The sequence below is a fragment of the Scyliorhinus torazame genome, chromosome 19 (genome assembly GCF_047496885.1).
Source record: "Scyliorhinus torazame isolate Kashiwa2021f chromosome 19, sScyTor2.1, whole genome shotgun sequence".
In the NCBI taxonomy this organism is placed as follows: Eukaryota; Metazoa; Chordata; class Chondrichthyes; order Carcharhiniformes; family Scyliorhinidae; genus Scyliorhinus; species Scyliorhinus torazame.
The window spans coordinates 21,029,359-21,050,537 of NC_092725.1; the positions used below are offsets into that span (position 1 = coordinate 21,029,359).

Below are 21,179 nucleotides of genomic sequence, written 5' to 3' on the forward strand. Positions count from 1 at the left end.
CTCTGAAGCAGCGCCCGGCGGGTGTCACAGTGACTCTGAAGCAGCGCCCGGCGGGTGTCACAGTGACGCTGAAGCAGCGCCCGGCGGGTGTCACAGTGACTCTGAAGCAGCGCCCGGCGGGTGTCACAGTGACTCTGAAGTAGCGCCCGCCGGGTGTCACAGTGACTCTGAAGCAGCGCCCGGCGGGGTGTCACAGTGACGCTGAAGCAGCGCCCGGCGGGTGTCACAGTGACGCTGAAGCAGCGCCCGGCGGGTGTCACAGTGACGCTGAAGCAGCGCCCGGCGGGTGTCACAGTGACGCTGAAGCAGCGCCCGGCGGGTGTCACAGTGACGCTGAAGCAGCGCCCGGCGGGTGTCACAGTGACGCTGAAGCGGCGCCCGGCGGGTGTCACAGTGACTCTGAAGCAGCGCCCGGCGGGTGTCACAGTGACTCTGAAGCAGCGCCCGGCGGGTGTCACAGTGACGCTGAAGCAGCGCCCGGCGGGTGTCACAGTGACTCTGAAGCAGCGCCCGGCGGGTGTCACAGTGACGCTGAAGCAGCGCCCGGCGGGTGTCACAGTGACTCTGAAGCAGCGCCCGGCGGGTGTCACAGTGACGCTGAAGCAGCGCCCGGCGGGTGTCACAGTGACTCTGAAGCAGCGCCCGGCGGGTGTCACAGTGACGCTGAAGCAGCGCCCGGCGGGTGTCACAGTGACTCTGAAGCAGCGCCCGGCGGGTGTCACAGTGACTCTGAAGCAGCGCCCGGCGGGTGTCACAGTGACGCTGAAGCAGCGCCCGGCGGGTGTCACAGTGACGCTGAAGCAGCGCCCGGCGGGTGTCACAGTGACTCTGAAGCAGCGCCCGGCGGGTGTCACAGTGACGCTGAAGCAGCGCCCGGCGGGTGTCACAGTGACGCTGAAGCAGCGCCCGGCGGGTGTCACAGTGACTCTGAAGCAGCGCCCGGCGGGTGTCACAGTGACGCTGAAGCAGCGCCCGGCGGGTGTCACAGTGACGCTGAAGCAGCGCCCGGCGGGTGTCACAGTGACTCTGAAGCAGCGCCCGGCGGGTGTCACAGTGACTCTGAAGCAGCGCCCGGCGGGTGTCACAGTGACGCTGAAGCAGCGCCCGGCGGGTGTCACAGTGACGCTGAAGCAGCGCCCGGCGGGTGTCACAGTGACTCTGAAGCAGCGCCCGGCGGGTGTCACAGTGACTCTGAAGCAGCGCCCGGCGGGTGTCACAGTGACGCTGAAGCAGCGCCCGGCGGGTGTCACAGTGACTCTGAAGCAGCGCCCGGCGGGTGTCACAGTGACTCTGAAGCAGCGCCCGGCGGGTGTCACAGTGACGCTGAAGCAGCGCCCGGCGGGTGTCACAGTGACGCTGAAGCAGCGCCCGGCGGGTGTCACAGTGACGCTGAAGCAGCGCCCGGCGGGTGTCACAGTGACGCTGAAGCAGCGCCCGGCGGGTGTCACAGTGACGCTGAAGCAGCGCCCGGCGGGTGTCACAGTGACTCTGAAGCAGCGCCCGGCGGGTGTCACAGTGACGCTGAAGCAGCGCCCGGCGGGTGTCACAGTGACTCTGAAGCAGCGCCCGGCGGGTGTGACAGTGACTCTGAAGCAGCGCCCGGCGGGTGTCACAGTGACGCTGAAGCAGCGCCCGGCGGGTGTCACAGTGACTCTGAAGCAGCGCCCGGCGGGTGTCACAGTGACTCTGAAGCAGCGCCCGGCGGGTGTCACAGTGACGCTGAAGCAGCGCCCGGCGGGTGTCACAGTGACTCTGAAGCAGCGCCCGGCGGGTGTCACAGTGACGCTGAAGCAGCGCCCGGCGGGTGTCACAGTGACGCTGAAGCAGCGCCCGGCGGGTGTCACAGTGACGCTGAAGCAGCGCCCGGCGGGTGTCACAGTGACTCTGAAGCAGCGCCCGGCGGGTGTCACAGTGACGCTGAAGCAGCGCCCGGCGGGTGTCACAGTGACGCTGAAGCAGCGCCCGGCGGGTGTCACAGTGACGCTGAAGCAGCGCCCGGCGGGTGTCACAGTGACGCTGAAGCAGCGCCCGGCGGGTGTCACAGTGACGCTGAAGCAGCGCCCGGCGGGTGTCACAGTGACGCTGAAGCAGCGCCCGGCGGGTGTCACAGTGACGCTGAAGCAGCGCCCGGCGGGTGTCACAGTGACTCTGAAGCAGCGCCCGGCGGGTGTCACAGTGACGCTGAAGCAGCGCCCGGCGGGTGTCACAGTGACGCTGAAGCAGCGCCCGGCGGGTGTCACAGTGACTCTGAAGCGGCGCCCGGCGGGTGTCACAGTGACGCTGAAGCAGCGCCCGGCGGGTGTCACAGTGACTCTGAAGCGGCGCCCGGCGGGTGTCACAGTGACTCTGAAGCAGCGCCCGGCGGGTGTCACAGTGACGCTGAAGCAGCGCCCGGCGGGTGTCACAGTGACGCTGAAGCAGCGCCCGGCGGGTGTCACAGTGACGCTGAAGCAGCGCCCGGCGGGTGTCACAGTGACTCTGAAGTAGCGCCCGGCGGGTGTCACAGTGACGCTGAAGCAGCGCCCGGCGGGTGTCACAGTGACTCTGAAGCAGCGCCCGGCGGGTGTCACAGTGACGCTGAAGCGGCGCCCGGCGGGTGTCACAGTGACTCTGAAGCAGCGCCCGGCGGGTGTCACAGTGACTCTGAAGCAGCGCCCGGCGGGTGTCACAGTGACTCTGAAGCAGCGCCCGGCGGGTGTCACAGTGACGCTGAAGCAGCGCCCGGCGGGTGTCACAGTGACGCTGAAGCGGCGCCCGGCGGGTGTCACAGTGACGCTGAAGCAGCGCCCGGCGGGTGTCACAGTGACTCTGAAGCAGCGCCCGGCGGGTGTCACAGTGACGCTGAAGCGGCGCCCGGCGGGTGTCACAGTGACGCTGAAGCGGCGCCCGGCGGGTGTCACAGTGACGCTGAAGCAGCGCCCGGCGGGTGTCACAGTGACGCTGAAGCGGCGCCCGGCGGGTGTCACAGTGACGCTGAAGCGGAGCCCGGCGGGTGTCACAGTGACGCTGAAGCAGCGCCCGGCGGGTGTCACAGTGACGCTGAAGCGGCGCCCGGCGGGTGTCACAGTGACGCTGAAGCAGCGCCCGGCGGGTGTCACAGTGACGCTGAAGCGGCGCCCGGCGGGTGTCACAGTGACGCTGAAGCGGAGCCCGGCGGGTGTCACAGTGACGCTGAAGCAGCGCCCGGCGGGTGTCACAGTGACGCTGAAGCTGCGCCCGGCGGGTGTGACAGTGACTCTGAAGCGGCGCCCGGCGGGTGTGACAGTGACTCTGAAGCGGCGCCCGGCGGGTGTCACAGTGACGCTGAAGCTGCGCCCGGCGGGTGTGACAGTGACGCTGAAGCAGCGCCCGGCGGGTGTCACGGTGACGCTGGTTTGGAGACGATGGGGCACGGTGAACCGTCGTCAAGTCGGCACCGGCCCCGATTTCGGTGTCAGAATCCATTCTCCGCCCGATCATGATTTGGGGACTGGGCGACACGGACTCGAGAACCATGTTTTTCACTGTAACTCGGTACACGTAATAGTCAGTCCAAATTAATCAATCAAGTGCTCAATTCCTTTTTTTCCCATTACGGGGCCTATCCGCCAATCCGATTAGCGAGGCCAATCCGCCTACCCGGCAAATCTTTGGGTTGAGGGGGTGAGACCCAGGCAGACACGGGACAAAAGTGCAAACTCCACACCGAAAGTGACCCAGGGCCAGGATCGAACAGGAACTTGGTGCCATGAGGCAGCAGTGCTAACCACTGCACCACCGTGCCACTCCTTATACAGTTAGAGTTACAGACAGCACGGTAGCATTGTGGATAGCACAATTGCTTCACAGCTCCAGGATCCCAGGTTCGATTCCGGCTTGGGTCTCTGTCTGTGCGGAGTCTGCACGTCCTCCCCGTGCCTGCGTGGGTTTCCTCCGGGTGCTCCGGTTTCCTCCCACAGTCCAAAGATGTGCAGGTTGGGTGGATTGGCCATGCTAAATTGCCCTTAGTGTCCGAAATTGCCCTTAGTGTTGGTTGGGGTTACTGGGTTATGGGGATAGGGTGGAGGTGTTGACCTTGGGTAGGGTGCTCTTTCCAAGAGCCGGTGCAGGCTAGATGGGCCGAATGGCCTCCTTCTGCACTGTAACTTCTATGATACTATGAGAGTTACACAGTTATATATAGTGAGAGTTACAGACAGTTATATACAGTTAGAGTTACAGACAGTGAAACATAGTTAGAGTTACAGACAGTTATATATAATGAGAGTTACAGACACTTATATACAGTTAGAGTTACAGACAGTTATATACAGTGAGAGTTACAGACAGTTATATACAGTTAGAGTTACAGACACTTATATACAGTTAGAGTTAGAGACAGTTATATACAGCTAGACTTACAGACAGTAATATAGTTAGAATTACAGACAGTTATATACAGTTATTGTTACAGACAGTTATATACAGTTAGAGTTACAGACAGTTATATACAGCTAGAGTTACAGACAGTTATATATAGCTAGAGTTACAGACAGTTATATATAGTGAGAGTTACAGACAGTTATACACAGTTAGAGTTACAGAGACTTATATACAGTTAGAGTTACAGACACTTATATACAGTTAGAGTTACAGACAGTTATATAGAGCTATAGTTACAGACAGTTATATAGAGCTAGAGTTACAGACAGTTATATACAATTAGAGTTACAGACAGTTATATACAGTTAGAGTTAGACAGTTATATATAGCTAGAGTTACAGACAGTTATACACTGTTAGAGTTACAGACAGTTATGTACAGTTAGTGTTACAGACAGTTATATACAGTTAGAGTTACAGACAGTTATATACAATTAGAGTTACAGACAGTGATACACAGTTAGAGTTACAGACAGTTATATACAGTTAGAGTTACAGACAGTTATATACAGTTAGTGTTACAGACAGTTATATACAATTAGAGTTACAGACAGTGATACACAGTTAGAGTTACAGACAGTTATATACTGTTAAAGTTACAGACAGTTATATACAGTTAGAGTTAGACAGGTATATATAGCTAGAGTTACAGACAGTTATACACTGTTAGAGTTACAGACAGTTATGTACAGTTAGTGTTACAGACAGTTATATACAGTTAGAGTTACAGACAGTTATATACAGTTAGAGTTACAGACAGTTATGTACAGTTAGTGTTACAGTTATATACAGTTAGAGTTACAGACTTATATACAGTTAGAGTTACAGACAGTTATGGACAGTTAGTGTTACAGACAGTTATATACAGTTAGAGTTACAGACAGTTATATACAGTTAGAGTTACAGATAGTCATATACAGTTAGTGTTACAGACAGTTATATACAGCTAGAGTTACAGACAGTTATATACAGTTAGAGTTACAGACACTTATGTACAGTTAGAGTTACAGACAGTTATATACAGTTACAGACAGTTATGTACAGTTAGAGTTAGACAGTTATATACAGCTAGAGTTACAGACAGTTATATATAGCTAGAGTTACAGACAGTTATATACAGTTAGTGTTACAGACAGTTATATACAGCTAGAGTTACAGACCGTTATATACAGTTAGAGTTACAGACAGTTATATACAGTTAGAGTTACAGACAGTTATATACAGTTAGAGTTACAGACAGTTATATACAGTTAGTGTTACAGACAGATATATACAGTTACAGTTACAGACAGTTATGTACAGTTAGAGTTAGACAGTTATATATAGCTAGAGTTACAGACAGTTATACACTGTTAGAGTTACAGACTTATATACCATTGGAGAGTTACAGACAGTTATATACAGTTAGTGTTACAGACAGTTATATACAGTTAGTGTTACAGACAGTTATATACAATTAGAGTTACAGACAGTGATACACAGTTAGAGTTACAGACAGTTATATACTGTTAAAGTTACAGACAGTTATATACAGTTAGAGTTAGACAGTTATATATAGCTAGAGTTACAGACAGTTATACACTGTTAGAGTTACAGACAGTTATGTACAGTTAGTGTTACAGACAGTTATATACAGTTAGAGTTACAGACAGTTATATACAGTTAGAGTTACAGACAGTTATGTACAGTTAGTGTTACAGTTATATACAGTTAGAGTTACAGACTTATATACAGTTAGAGTTACAGACAGTTATGGACAGTTAGTGTTACAGACAGTTATATACAGTTTGAGTTACAGACAGTTATATACAGTTAGAGTTACAGACAGTCATATACAGTTAGTGTTACAGACAGTTATATACAGCTAGAGTTACAGACACTTATATACAGTTAGAGTTACAGACAGTTATATACAGTTACAGTTACAGACAGTTATGTACAGTTAGAGTTAGACAGTTATATACAGCTAGAGTTACAGACAGTTATATATAGCTAGAGTTACAGACAGTTATATACAGTTAGTGTTACAGACAGTTATATACAGCTAGAGTTACAGACAGTTATATACAGTTAGAGTTACAGACAGTTACATACAGTTAGAGTTACAGACAGTTATATACAGTTAGAGTTACAGACAGTTATATACAGTTAGTGTTACAGACAGTTATATACAGTTACAGTTACAGACAGTTATGTACAGTTAGAGCTAGACAGTTATATACAGCTAGAGTTACAGACAGTTATATATAGCTAGAGTTACAGACAGTTATATACAGTTAGTGTTACAGACAGTTATATACAGCTAGAGTTACAGACAGTTATATACAGTTAGAGTTACAGACAGTTATATACAGGTAGAGTTACAGACAGTTATATACAGTTAGAGTTACAGACAGTTATATACAGTTACAGTTACAGACAGTTATGTACAGTTAGAGTGAGACAGTTATATACAGTTAGAGTTACAGACAGTTATATACAGTTACAGTTACAGACAGTTATATACAGTTAGTGTGAGACAGTTATATACAGTTAGAATTACAGACAGTCATATACAGTTAGAGTTACAGACAGTTATATACAGCTAGAGTTACAGACACTTATATACAGTTAGAGTTACAGACAGTTATATACAGTTACAGTTACAGACAGTTATATACAGTTAGTGTTACAGACAGTTATATACAGCTAGAGTTACAGACAGTTATATACAGTTAGAGTTACAGACAGTTACATACAGTTAGAGTTACAGACAGTTATATACAGTTAGAGTTACAGACAGTTATATACAGTTAGTGTTACAGACAGTTATATACAGTTACAGTTACAGACAGTTATGTACAGTTAGAGCTAGACAGTTATATACAGCTAGAGTTACAGACAGTTATATATAGCTAGAGTTACAGACAGTTATATACAGTTAGTGTTACAGACAGTTATATACAGCTAGAGTTACAGACAGTTATATACAGTTAGAGTTACAGACAGTTATATACAGGTAGAGTTACAGACAGTTATATACAGTTAGAGTTACAGACAGTTATATACAGTTACAGTTACAGACAGTTATGTACAGTTAGAGTGAGACAGTTATATACAGTTAGAGTTACAGACAGTTATATACAGTTACAGTTACAGACAGTTATATACAGTTAGTGTGAGACAGTTATATACAGTTAGAATTACAGACAGTTATATACAGTTAGAGTTACAGACAGTTATATACAGTTAGAGTGAGACAGTTATATACAGTTAGAGTTACAGACAGTTATGTACAGTTAGAGTGAGACAGTTATGTACAGTTAGAGTGAGACAGTTATATACAGTTAGAGTTACAGACAGTTATGTCCAGTTAGAGTTACAGACAGTTATATACAGGAAGGTACAAGAAGGTAAACACAGGGTGCTGCCTAATATACACATTCATGGACTGATAAAGTTTTAATCACAATGGACTCTAGAGTTAAATAACGGGAGAGTTGACAGATCGCATTCTCCTCCCTCTCTCACCCCTCCCTATCTCCCACACCTCCCCTCCCCGTCTCTCTCTCTCTCTCTCCCTCGGCATCACTCACCCAGATCATCCATCCTCTGCAAAGCCTGTCCGTCCTCTCTCTCTTTCTGTGCCTCCTCAGTCGCTCCCTCAGCTTCTCCCCGGGGTATCTCCCAGTGGCCGCTCTCTCAGTCTGCAGCCCCTGCTAACCGCTCCGCTCCAGAGTCCGGAAGCATTGGGAAAAACTGCCAGTTTGGAGCTGGAGGGGGAGGAGGAGGGCTTTGGGGAAAGGCTGACGGAGCGTCAGGGAGGCTTGTCCATGTAAGGAAAAACAGCCGAGGATTCCTGGCAGGAAGAGGGCAGACAGAGCGGAGTGGGGGTGGGAAAAAGAACAGCAACATCCCAAGAAACAAAAAAAAAAACCGCTTGCACGCAACACATACACACACGCGGATACATTCCTGACCACTCCTGGTCAGAAGATGTATCAGGAATGCTTGAACACTCACACACACACACACACACACAAATCCAGCTGCCTTGCAACAGGAAATACCAGAAAAAGTGTGGGAAAAATCCAGCAGCAGAGCTCAGTGATCAGACAGAGCTCGGCGCACACACCACACACCACACACTGCAAACAATCAAATCCAAACAGCCCCATCTCTCCAAACTTCAGACAGAGCTTTACTCTGTATCTAACCCCGTGCTGTACCTGTCCTGGGAGTGTTTGATGGGGACAGTGTCGAGGGAGCTTTACTCTGTATCTAACCCCGTGCTGTACCTGTCCTGGGAGTGTTTGATGGGGACAGTGTAGAGGGAGCTTCTCTCTGTATCTAACCCCGTGCTGTCCCTGTCCTGGGAGTGTTTGATGGGGACAGTGTAGAGGGAGCTTTACTCTGTATCTAACCCCGTGCTGTACCTGTCCTGGGAGTGTTTGATGGGGACAGTGTAGAGGGAGCTTCACTCTGTATCTAACCCCGTGCTGTCCCTGTCCTGGGAGTGTTTGATGGGGACAGTGTAGAGGGAGCTTCACTCTGTATCTAACCCCGTGCTGTCCCTGTCCTGGGAGTGTTTGATGGGGACAGTGTAGAGGGAGCTTTATTCTGTATCTAACCCCGTGCTGTCCCTGTCCTGGGAGTGTATGATGGGGACAGTGTAGAGGGAGCTTCACTCTGTATCTAACCCCGTGCTGTACCTGTCCTGGGAGTGTTTGATGGGGACAGTGTAGAGGGAGCTTCACTCTGTATCTAACCCCGTGCTGTACCTGTCCTGGGTGTGTTTGATGGGGACAGTGTAGAGAGAGCTTTACTCTGTATCTAACCCCGTGCTGTACATGCCCTGGGAGTGTTTGATGGGGACAGTGTAGAGGGAGATTTACTCTGTATCTAACCCCGTGCTGTACCTGTCCTGGGAGTGTTTGATGGGGACAGTGTAGAGGGAGCTTTACTCTGTATCTAACCCCGTGCTGTACCTGTCCTGGGAGTGTTTGATGGGGACAGTGTAGCGGGAGCTTTACACTGTATCTAACCCCATGCTGTACCTGTCCTGGGAGTGTTTGATGGGGACAGTGTAGAGGGAGCTTTACTCTGTATCTAACCCCGTGCTGTACCTGTCCTGGGACTGTTTGATGGGGACAGTGTAGAGGGAGCTTTACTCTGTATCTAACCCCGTGCTGTACCTGTCCTGGGAGTGTTTGATGGGGACAGTGTAGAGGGAGCTTTACTCTGTATCTAACCCAGTGCAGTATCTGCCCTGGGAGTGTTTAATGGGGACAGTGTAGAGGGAGCTTTACTCTGTATCTAACCCCGTGCTGTACCTGTCCTGGGAGTGTTTGATGTGGACAGTGGAGAGGGAGCTTTACTCTGTATCTAACCCCGTGCTGTACCTGTCCTGGGAGTGATTGAAGGGAACAGTGTAGAGGGAGCTTTACTCTGTATCTAACCCAGTACAGTATCTGCCCTGGGAGTGTTTGATGGGGACAGTGTAGAGGGAGCTTTACTCTGTATCTAACCCCGTGCTGTACCTGTCCTGGGAGTGTTTGATGGGGACAGTGGAGAGGGAGCTTTACTCTGTATCTAACCCCGTGCTGTACCTGTCCTGGGAGTGTTTGATGTGGACAGTGGAGAGGGAGCTTTACTCTGTATCTAACCCCGTGCTGTACCTGTCCTGGGAGTGATTGAAGGGAACAGTGTAGAGGGAGCTTTACTCTGTATCTAACCCAGTACAGTATCTGCCCTGGGAGTGTTTGATGGGGACAGTGTAGAGGGAGCTTTACTCTGTATCTAACCCCGTGCTGTACCTGTCCTGGGAGTGTTTGATGGGGACAGTGTAGCGGGAGCTTTACTCTGTATCTAACCCCGTGCTGTACCTGTCCTGGGAGTGTTTGATGGGGACAGTGCAGAGGGAGCTTTACTCTGTATCTAACCCCGAGCTGTACCTGTCCTGGGAGTGTTTGATGGGGACAGTGGAGAGGGAGCTTTACTCTGTATCTAACCCCGTGCTGTACCTGTCCTGGGAGTGTTTGATGGGAAAAAACATTTTGCATGTCATTACAGTGCCCTACACTGGGCTATGTACAGGGTTTGTGAACTATTTACAATATTCGTAAGAGGAACAGAACCTTCTCGTTATAGTCCCACAACATTCTAGTGTTACACCGACGCCACGAGTCGAGCGGGCGGTCTGGTCGTCCTTGTCGATCGCCTCAGCCCCGGTGGTGGTGCAGGTGCTTGTTCCCGCGTTGTCGTCTCCGGGAGCTTTTCGGTGTCTGCTTCTGCTTCACTCCTGGTCGGACCTGGGAGGAGGACCGATCCTCCCGGGAAGGGGGCGGTCGCGGGGTGCGCCGGTGGCAGGGAGGGGATGATCGGTGTCGAGGGGGTGTGTGTGTTGCCGGCGGGCGCCAGAACCCGCAGAGAGACCGTGTCCTGTCGGCCGTCGGGGTACGCCACGTAGGCGTACTGCGGGTTCGCGTGGAGGAGGCGAACCCTCTCGACCAACGGGTCCGACTTGTGTGCCCGCACATGTTTCCGGAGCAAGATGGGTCCTGGGGCCGCCAGCCAGGTCGGCAGCGACGTTCCAGAGGAGGACTTCCTGGGGAAGACAAGGAGGCGCTCATGAGGCGTTTGGTTAGTGGTGGTACACAGCAGCAACCGGATGGAGTGGAGAGCATCCGGGAGGACCTCCTGCCACCGGGAAACTGGGAGGTCCCTGGACCGTAGGGCCAGTAGGACGGTCTTCCAGACCGTGCCGTTCTCCCTCTCTACTTGCCCGTTCCCCCGGGGGTTGTAGCTGGTCGTCCTGCTCGAGGCTATACCCTTGCTGAGCAGGAACTGGCGCAGCTCGTCGCTCATGAAGGAGGACCCCCTGTCGCTGTGGATATATGCAGGGCAACCGAACAGTGTAAAGATGGTGCTAAGGGCTTTAATAACTGTGGCCGCTGTCATGTCGGGGCAGGGGTTGGCGAAAGGAAATGAGACTACTCGTCCACCACGTTCAGGAAGTATGTGTTGCGGTCGGTGGAGGGGAGGGGCCCTTTGAAATCCAGACTGAGGCGTTCAAAGGGACGGGAAGCCTTGATCAGGTGCGCTCTATCCGGCCTGAAAAAGTGCGGTTTGCACTCTGCGCAGATGTGGCAGTTCCTGGTGACTGTACGGACCTCCTCCACGGAGTAGGGGAGGTTGCGGGACTTTATAAAATGGTAGAACCGAGTGACCCCCGGGTGGCAGAGGTCCTCGTGGAGGGTTTGGAGGCGGTTAATTTGTGCGTTGGCACATGTGCCGCGGGATAGGGCATCGGACGGCTCGTTCAGCTTTCCGGGACGGTGCAAGATCTCATAGTTGAAGGTGGAGAGCTCGATCCTCCACCTTAAGATCTTGTCATTTTTAATTTTGCCCCGCTGTGCATTATCGAACATGAAAGCTACCGACCGTTGGTCAGTGAGGAGAGTGAATCTCCTGCCGGCCAGGTAATGCCTCCAATGTCGCACAGCTTCCACTATGGCTTGGGCTTCCTTTTCCACTGAGGAGTGGCGGATTTCTGGGGCGTGGAGGGTTCGGGAGAAAAAGGCCACGGGTCTGCCCGCTTGGTTAAGGGTGGCCGCTAGAGCTACGTCGGAGGCGTCGCTCTCGACTTGGAAGGGGAGGGACTCGTCGATGGCGCGCATCGTGGCCTTTGCGATATCCGCTTTGATGCGGCTGAAGGCCTGGCGGGCCTCTATCGACAGGGAGAAGGTCGTGGTCTGTATTAGGGGGCGGGCCTTGTCTGCATACTGGGGGACCCACTGGGCGTAGTATGAAAAGAACCCCAGGCAGCGTTTCAGGGCTTTGGAGCAGTGGGGAGGGGAAATTCCATGAGGGGGCGCATGCGTTCGGGGTCGGGGCCTATTATCCCATTGCGCACTACATATCCCAAGATGGCTAGCCGATTGGTGCTAAAAACGCACTTGTCCTCGTTGTACGTGAGGTTCAAGGCTTTGGCGGTCTGGAGGAATTTTTGGAGGTTGGCGTCGTGGTCCTGCTGATCGTGGCCGCAGATGGTTACGTTGTCGAGATACGGGAACATGGCCTGCAACCCGTGTTGATCAACCATTCGGTCCATCTCTCGTTGGAAGACCGAGACCCCGTTTGTGACGCCAAATGGGACCCTTAGGAAGTGGTATAGTCGCCCGTCTGCCTCGAAGGCTGTGTACTTGCGGTCACTTGGGCGGATGGGGAGCTGGTGGTAGGCGGACTTGAGGTCCACGGTGGAGAAGACCTTATAGTGGGCAATCCGATTGACCATGTCGGATATGCGGGGGAGAGGGTACGCATCTAGCTGTGTGTCCCTGTTGATGGTCTGGCTATAGTCTATGACCATCCTTTGCTTCTCCCCTGTCTTTACTACTACCACCTGTGCTCTCCAGGGACTATTGCTGGCCTGGATTATGCCTTCCTTCAGCAACCGCTGGACTTCGGACCGAATAAATGTCCGGTCCTGGGCGCTGTACCGTCTGCTCCTAGTGGCGACGGGTTTGCAATTCGGGGTGAGGTTTGCTAACAAGGATGGGGGTTCAACTTTGAGGGTTGCGAGGCCGCAGATAGTGAGTGGGGGTATTGGGCCGCCGAATTGGAATGTTAGGCTCTGCAGATTGCACTGGAAATCTAATCCCAGTAATGTGGGCGCGCAGAGTTGGGGAAGGACGTAGAGCCTGTAGTTTTTAAACTCCCTCCCTTGCACCGTTAGGGTCACTATGCAGAACCCTTTGATCTGTACGGAGTGGGATCCTGCAGCTAGGGAAATCTTTTGCATATTTGGGCGGATGGTCAAGAAACAGCGTCTTACCGTGTCGGGGTGGATGAAGCTTTCCGTGCTCCCGGAGTCGATCAGGCATGGGGTCTCGTGTCCGTTGATCAGCACCGTTGTTGTCGTCGTCTGGAGCGTCCGGGGCCGTGCTTGGTCCAGCGTCACCGAGGCCAGACGTGGTCGCAGTGTCTCAGCGTCTTCTTCGAACCCCGTGGAGCCGTCGATGCTGGGGTCCATTGTTGTCGTCCAAGATGGCGGCTGGGGTGGACAAAATGGCCGCCCCCATGCATCGCACATGGCTGGGGGGTCACAAGATGGCGGCGCCCATCCTCCCCTCGTGGTGGCCGGGACCCAAAATGGCGGCGCCTGCGGGTCGCACATGGGGCGCTGGGGGGGTTGGGGAGCGTTTGAAATGCGCAGGACTCTCTCTTCTCCGGGGACAGCGGTGACCCCCCGGGACCGGCACATAGCCGTGAAATGGCCCTTTTTCCCGCAGCTCTTGCAAATCGCTGCGCGGGCCGGGCAGCGCTGCCGGGGGTGTTTTGCCTGGCCGCAGAAATAGCAGCGGGCCCCCCCGGGATGACCTGGCGTCTGAACCGCGCAAGCCTGTGAGGGGGGGGGCGGTTTGTCGCAACGGGGGTCCACGGAGCCCAAGGGGCTGCCGCGTGGTCGGGGCCGTCCGCGCGGGCGTTTCGCGCGACCACATCCAGGGAGGCTGCAAGGGCCCGTGCCTCTGAGAGTCCTAGCGACTCTTTTTCTAAAAGTCTTTGGCGGATTTGGGGAGAGTTCATACCTGCCACAAACGCATCGCGAATTAACATGTCCGTGTGTTCGATCGCGTTTACCGGCGGGCAGCTGCAGGCCCGTCCCAAAATTAGCAGCGCGGCGTAGAATTCGTCTCGCGATTCTCCGGGACCTTGCCGTCTCGTTGCGAGTTGGTAGCGTGCGTAGATCTGGTTCACTGGGCGAACATAGATGCTCTTTAGTGCTGCGAACGCTGTCTGGAAATCCTCTGCGTCTTCTATGAGAGGGTAAATTTCCGGGCTTACCCTCGAGTGCAGGGCCTGTAGTTTTTGGTCTTCTGTGACCCGGCCGGGGGCCGTTCTGAGGTAGGCCTCGAAACAAGTCTGCCAGTGTTTAAAAACTGCTGCTGAGTTCACTGCGTGGGGGCTGATCCTCAGGCATTCCGGGATGATCCTGAGCTCCATAGTCCTTTAAGCACGCTTAATAAATTGTAGCGCACAATGACTCACGAGAGGCTTTATTAAGCGTGACTTGTTCCCCGCAGTTCAGCAAAAGACTGGAGCTGCGGGGAGAACTCCTGGTTCTTGTACTCCGCCTTCAGGGCGGAGCTAGAGATCAACAGCCAACCAGGACCTGGGATCTGTCAGCCAATGGCATCACAGCTTCACAATCCCACATGACCCCTAATGCATACTACCGCACTCTGTATCTAACCCTGTGATGTATCTGCCCAGGGAGTGTTTGATGGGGACAGTGTAGAGGGAGCTTTACTCTGTATCTAACCCCGTGCTGTACCTGTCCTGGGAGTGTTTGATGGGGACAGTGTAGAGGGAGCTTTACTCTGCATCTAACCCCGTGCTGTACCTGTCCTGGGAGTGTCTGATGGGGACAGTGTAGAGGGAGATTTACTCTGTATCTAACCCCGTGCTGTACCTGTCCTGGGAGTGTTTGATGGGGACAATGCAGAGGGAGCTTTACTCTGTGTCTAACCCCGTGCTGTACCTGTCCTGGGAGTATTTGATGGGAACAGTGTAGAGGGAGCTTTACTCTGTATCTAACCCCGTGCGGTACCTGTCCTGGGAGTGTTTGATGGGGACAGTGTAGAGGGAGCTTTACTCTGTATCTAACCCATGCGGTACCTGTCCTGGGAGTGTTTGATGGGGACAGTGTAGCGGAAGCTTTACTCTGTATCTGACCCCGTGCTGTCCCTGTCCTGGGAGTGTTTGATGGGGACAGTGTAGAGGGAGCTTCACTCTGTATCTAACCCCGTGCTGTCCCTGTCCTGGGAGTGTTTGATGGGGACAGTGTAGAGGGAGCTTTATTCTGTATCTAACCCCGTGCTGTCCCTGTCCTGGGAGTGTTTGATGGGGACAGTGTAGAGGGAGCTATACTCTGTACCTAACCCTGTGCTGTACCTGTCCAGGGAGTGTTTGATGGGGACAGTGTAGAGGGAGCTTTACTCTGTATCTAACCCCGTGCTGTACCTGTCCAGGGAGTGTTTGATGGGGACAGTGTAGAGGGAGCTTTACTCTGTACCTAACCCTGTGCTGTACCTGTCCAGGGAGTGTTTGATGGGGACAGTGTAGAGGGAGCTTTACTCTGTATCTAACCTCGTGCTGTACCTGTCCAGGGAGTGTTTGATGGGGACAGTGTAGAGGGAGATTTACTCTGTATCTAACCCTGTGCTGTACCTGTCCTGGGAGTGTTTGATGGGGACAGTGTAGAGGGAGCTTTACTCTGTATCTAACCCCGTGATGTACCTGTCCTGGGAGTGTTTGATGGGGACAGTGTAGAGGGAGATTTACTCTGTATCTAACGCTGTGCTGTACCTGTCCTGGGAGTGTTTGATGGGGACAGTGTAGAGGGAGCTTTACTCTGTATCTAACCCCGTGCTGTACCTGTCCTGGGAGTGTTTGATGGGGACAGTGTTTAGGGAGCTTTACTCAGTATCGAACCCCGTGATGTACCTGTCCTGGGAGTGTTTGATGGGGACAGTGTAGAGGGAGTTTTACTCTGTATCTAACCCCGTGCTGTACCTGTCCTGGGAGTGTTTGATGGGGACAGTGTAGAGGGAGCTTTACTCTGTATCTAACCCCGTGCTGTGCCTGTCCTGGGAGTGTTTGATGGGGACAGTGTGGAGCGAGCTTTACTCTGTCTCTTGATAAAGTTAGTCTTGTGATTTTCCATTAGGTTTGGAAAGATCGCTCAAAGGGATAATCTATAAAAGATGTCAGTTGGAATTTAGGGACGGTCACCAAAATACAGAACCAGCTGAATGGAGCATTCGGAATTCATGAAGCTCGTTCAGATTGCTGTAAGATGAGAACCTGACTACCGGAGAGACAGTACTGGGGGAGCGCCTCGCTGTCAGAGGGTCAGGACTGAGGGAGCGCCGCGCTGTCAGAGGGTCAGTACTGAGGGAGTGCCGCACTGTCAGAGGGTCAGTACTGAGCGAGTGCCTCACTGTCAGAGGGTCAGTACTGAGGGAGTGCCGCACTGTCAGAGGGTCAGTACTGAGGGAGCGCCGCACTGTCAGAGGGTCAGTACCGAGGGAGCGCCGCACTGTCAGAGGGTCAGTACTGAGGGTGCGTCGCACTGTCAGAGGGTCTGTACTGAGGGAGTGCTGCACTGTCGGAGGGTCAGTACTGAGGGAGCGCCGCACTGTCGGAGAGTCAGTACTGAGGGAGTGCTGCACTGTCAGAGCGTCAGTACTGAGGGAGTGCCGCACTGTCAGAGGGTCAGTACTGAGGTAGCGCCGCACTGTCAGAGGGTCAGTACTAAAGGAGTGCCACACTGTCAGAGGGTCAGTACTGAGGGAGCACCGCACTGTCAGAGGGTCAGTACTGAGGGAGTGCTGCACTGTCAGAGGGTCAGTACTGAGGGAGTGCCACACTATCTGATGGTCAGTACTGAGGGAGCACCGCACTGTCAGAGGGTCAGTACTGAGGGAGCACCGTACTGTCAGAGTGTCAGTACTGAGGGAGTGCCGCACTGTCAGAGGGTCAGTACTGAGGGAGTGCCGCACTGTCTGAGGGTCAGTACTGAGGGAGTACCGCACTGTCAGAGTGTCAGTACTGAGGGAGTGCCGCACTGTCTGAGGGTCAGTACTGAGGGAGCGCCGCGCTGTCAGAGGGTCAGTACTGAGGGAGTGCCGCACTGTCAGAGGGTCAGTACTGAGCGAGTGCCTCACTGTCAGAGGGTCAGTACTGAGGGAGTGCCGCACTGTCAGAGGGTCAGTACTGAGCGAGTGTCGCACTGTCAGAGGGTCAGTACTGAGGGAGCGCCGCACTGTCAGAGGGTCAGTACCGAGGGAGCGCCGCACTGTCAGAGGGTCAGTACTGAGGGTGCGTCGCACTGTCAGAGGGTCTGTACTGAGGGAGTGCTGCACTGTCGGAGGGTCAGTACTGAGGGAGCGCCGCACTGTCGGAGAGTCAGTACTGAGGGAGTGCTGCACTGTCAGAGCGTCAGTACTGAGGGAGTGCCGCACTGTCAGAGGGTCAGTACTGAGGTAGCGCCGCACTGTCAGAGGGTCAGTACTAAAGGAGTGCCACACTGTCAGAGGGTCAGTACTGAGGGAGCACCGCACTGTCAGAGTGTCAGTACTGAGGGAGTGCCGCACTGTCAGAGGGTCAGTACTGAGGGAGTGCCGCACTGTCTGAGGGTCAGTACTGAGGGAGTACCGCACTGTCAGAGTGTCAGTACTGAGGGAGTGCCGCACTGTCTGAGGGTCAGTACTGAGGGAGCGCCGCACTGTCAGAGGGTCAGTACTGAGGGAGTGCCGCACTGTCTGAGGGTCAGTGCTGAGGGAGTGCCGCACTGTCAGAGGGTCAGTACTGAGGGAGCGCCGCACTGTCAGAGGGTCAGTACTGAGGGAGCGCCGCACTGTCAGAGAGTCAGTACTGAGGGAGTGCCGCACTGTCTGAGGGTCAGTGCTGAGGGAGCTCCGCACTGTCAGAGGGTCAGTATTGAGGGAGCGCCGCACTGTCAGAGGGTCAGTACTGAGGGAGTGCTGCACTGTCGGAGGGTGAGTACTGAGGGAGCACCGCACTGTGGGAGGGTCAGTACTGAGGGAGTGCGGCACTGTCAGAGGGTCAGTACTGAGGGAGTGCTGCAATGTCAGAGGGTCAGTACTGAGGGAGCGCCGAAATGTCAGAGGGTCAGTACTGAGGGAGTGCCGCACTGTCAGAGAGTCAGTACTGAGGGAGCGCCGCACTGTCATAGGGTCAGTACTGAGGGAGTGCCGCACTGTCGGAGGGTCAGTACTGAGGGAGCGCCGCACTGTCGGAGGGTCAGTACTGAGGGAGCGCCGCACTGTCGGAGGGTCATTACTGAGGGAATGACGCACTGTCGGAGGGTCATTACTGAGGGAGCACTGCACTGTCGGAGGGTCAGTACTGAGGGAGTGCCGCACTGTCGGAGGGTCAGGACTGAGGGAGGACCGCACTGTCAGAGGGTCAGTACTGAGGGAGTGCCGCACTGTCAGAGGGTCAGTACTGAGGGAGCACCGCACTGTCGGAGGGACAGTACTGAGGGAGTGCTGCACTGTCAGAGGGTCAGCACTGAGGGAGCGCCGCACTGTTGGAGGGTCAGTACTGAGGGAGCACCGCACTGTCGGAGGGACAGTACTGAGAGAGTGCCGCACTGTCGGAGGGACAGTATTGAGGGAGTGCCGCACTGTCGGACGGTCAGTGCTGAGGGAGTGCCGCATTGACAGGGGGTCAGTACTGAGGGAGCGCCGCACTGTCGGAGGGTCAGTACTGAGGGAATGCCGCACTGTCAGAGGGTCAGTACTGAGGGAGTGCCGCACTGTCAGTGGGTCAGTACTGAGGGGGTGCCGCACTGTCAGAGGGTCAGTACTGAGGGAGCGCCGCACTGTCTGAGGTTCAGTACTGAGGGAGTGCCGCACTGTCAGAGGGTCAGTACTGAGGGAGTGCTGCACTGTCTGAGGGTCAGTACTGAGGGAGTGCTGCACTGTCTGAGGGTCAGTACTGAAGGAGTACCGCACTGTCAGAGGGTCAGTACTGAGGGAGTGCTCCACTGTCAGAGGGTCAGTACTGAGGGAGTGCCGCACTGTCAGAGGGTCAGTACTGAGGGAGTGCTGCACTGTCGGAGGGTCAGTACTGAGGGAGCGCCGCACTGTTGGAGGGTGAGTTCTGAGGGAGCGCCACACTGTCTGAGGGTCAGTACTGAGGGAGCGTCGCACTGTCGGAGGGTCAGTACTGAGTGAGTGCTGCACTGTCGGAGGGTCAGTACTGAGGGAGTGCCACACTGTCAGAGGGTCAGTACTGAGGGAGCGACGCACTGTCAGAGGGTCAGTACTGAGGGAGTGCCGCACTGTCAGAGGGTCAGTGCTGAGGGAGAGCCGCACTGTCAGAGGGTCAGTGCTGTGGGAGAGCCGCACTGTCAGAGGGTCAGTACTGAGGGAGTGCCGCACTGTCAGAGGGTCAGTACTGAGGTAGCGGCGCACTGTCAGAGGGTCAGTACTGAGGGAGCTCGGCACTGTCGGATGGTCAGTACTGAGGGAGCACCGCACTGTCGGTTGGTCAGTGCTGAGGGAGTGCCGCACTGTCAGAGGGTCAGTACTGAGGGAGCGCCGCACTGTCAGAGGGTCAGTACTGAGGGAGTGCCACACGGTCAGAGGGTCAGTACTGAGGGAGTGGCGCACTGTCAGAGGGTCAGTACTGAGGGAGTGCCGCATTGTCAGAGGGTCAGTACTGAGGGAGCGCTGCACTGTCAGAGTTTCAGTACTGAGGGAGGGCCGCACTGTCAGAGGGTCAGTACTGAGGGAATGCTGCATTGTCAGAGGGCAAGTACTGAGGGAGCGCCGCACTGTCAGAGGGTCAGTACTGAGGGAGGGCCGCACTGTCAGAGGGTCAGTACTGAGGGAATGCCGCATTGTCAGAGGGCCAGTACTGATGGAGTGCCGCACTGTCAGAGTGTCAGCACTGAGGGAGTGCCGCACTGTCAGAGGGTCAGTACTTAGGGAGCGGCGCACTGTCAGAGGGTCAGTACTGGGGGAGTGCTCAACTGTCAGAGGGTCAGTACTGAGGGAGCGCTGCACTGTCAGACGGTCAGTACTGAGGGAGCGGCGCACTGTCAGAGGGTCAGTACTGAGGGAGCGCCACACTGTCAGAGGGTCAGTACTGAGGGAGCGGCGCACTGTCAGAGGGTCAGTACTGAGGGAGCGCCGCACTGTCAGAGGGTCAGTACTGAGGGAATGCTGCATTGTCAGAGGGCCAGTACTGAGGGAGTGCCGCATTGTCAGAGGGTCAGTACTGAGGGAGCGACGCGCTGTCAGAGGGTCAGTACTGAGGGAGCGCCGCACTGTCAGAGCGTCAGTACTGAGGGAGCGACGCACTGTCAGAGGGTCAGTACTGAGGGAGTGCTGAACTGTCAGACGGTCAGTACTGAGGGAGATCCGCACTGTTGGTGGTTCAGTACTGAGGGAGCACCGCGTTGTTGGTGGGTCAGTACCGAGGGAGCGCCGCACTGTCGGTGGGTCAGTACTGAGGGAGTGCCGCACTGTCGGAGGGTCAGTACTGAGGGAATGCCGCATTGTCAGAGGGCCAGTACTGAGGGAGTGGCGCACTGTCAGAGGGTCAGTACTGAGGGAGCGCCGCACTGTCAGAGGGTCAGTACTGAGGGAGCGGCGCGCTGTCAGAGGGTCAGTACTGAGGGAGTGCCGCACTGTCAGAGGGTCAGTACTGAGGGAATGCCGCATTGTCAGAGAGCCCGTACTGAGGGAGCGCCGCACTGTCAGAGGGTCAGTACTGAGGGAGGGCCGCACTGTCAGAGGGCCACTACTGAGGGAGTGCCGCACTGTCAGAGTGTCAGTACTGAGGGAGTGCCGCACTGTCAGAGGGTCAGTACTGAGGGAGTGCTGCACTGTCAGAGGGTCAGTACTTAGGGAGTGCCGCACTGTCAGAGGGTCAGTACTGAGGGAGCGCCGCACTGTCAGAGGGTCAGTACTGAGGGAGCACCGCACTGTTGGTGGGTCAGTACTGAGGGAGCGCCGCACTGTCAGAGGGTCAGTACTGAGGGAGCACCGCACTGTTGGTGGGTCAGTACTGAGAAGCGCCGCACTGTCAGAGGGTCAGTACTGAGGGAGCACCGCACTGTTGGTGGGTCAGTACTGAGGGAGCACCGCACTGACAGAGGGTCAGTACTGAGGGAGCACCGCACTGTTGGTGGGTCAGTACTGAGGGAGCGCCGCACTGTCAGAGGGTCAGTACTGAGGGAGCACCGCACTGTCTGAGGGT

At 54.6% G+C, this 21,179-nt stretch overlaps 1 protein-coding gene across 1 annotated transcript in view; it reads right to left on the minus strand.

Moving 5' to 3' along the window:
• The window catches only part of LOC140396638 (transforming growth factor beta-1-induced transcript 1 protein-like), a 174,950-nt gene extending 166,678 nt beyond the window's left edge, over positions 1 to 8,272 (minus strand). The window contains exon 1 of the mRNA XM_072485432.1: positions 7,976 to 8,272. Within this exon, the coding sequence (XP_072341533.1) occupies positions 7,976 to 7,988 (13 nt within the window). The 5' untranslated portion in view covers positions 7,989 to 8,272. The remainder of the gene's footprint in view (positions 1 to 7,975) is intronic.
• Positions 8,273 to 21,179: the final 12,907 nt, after the last annotated feature.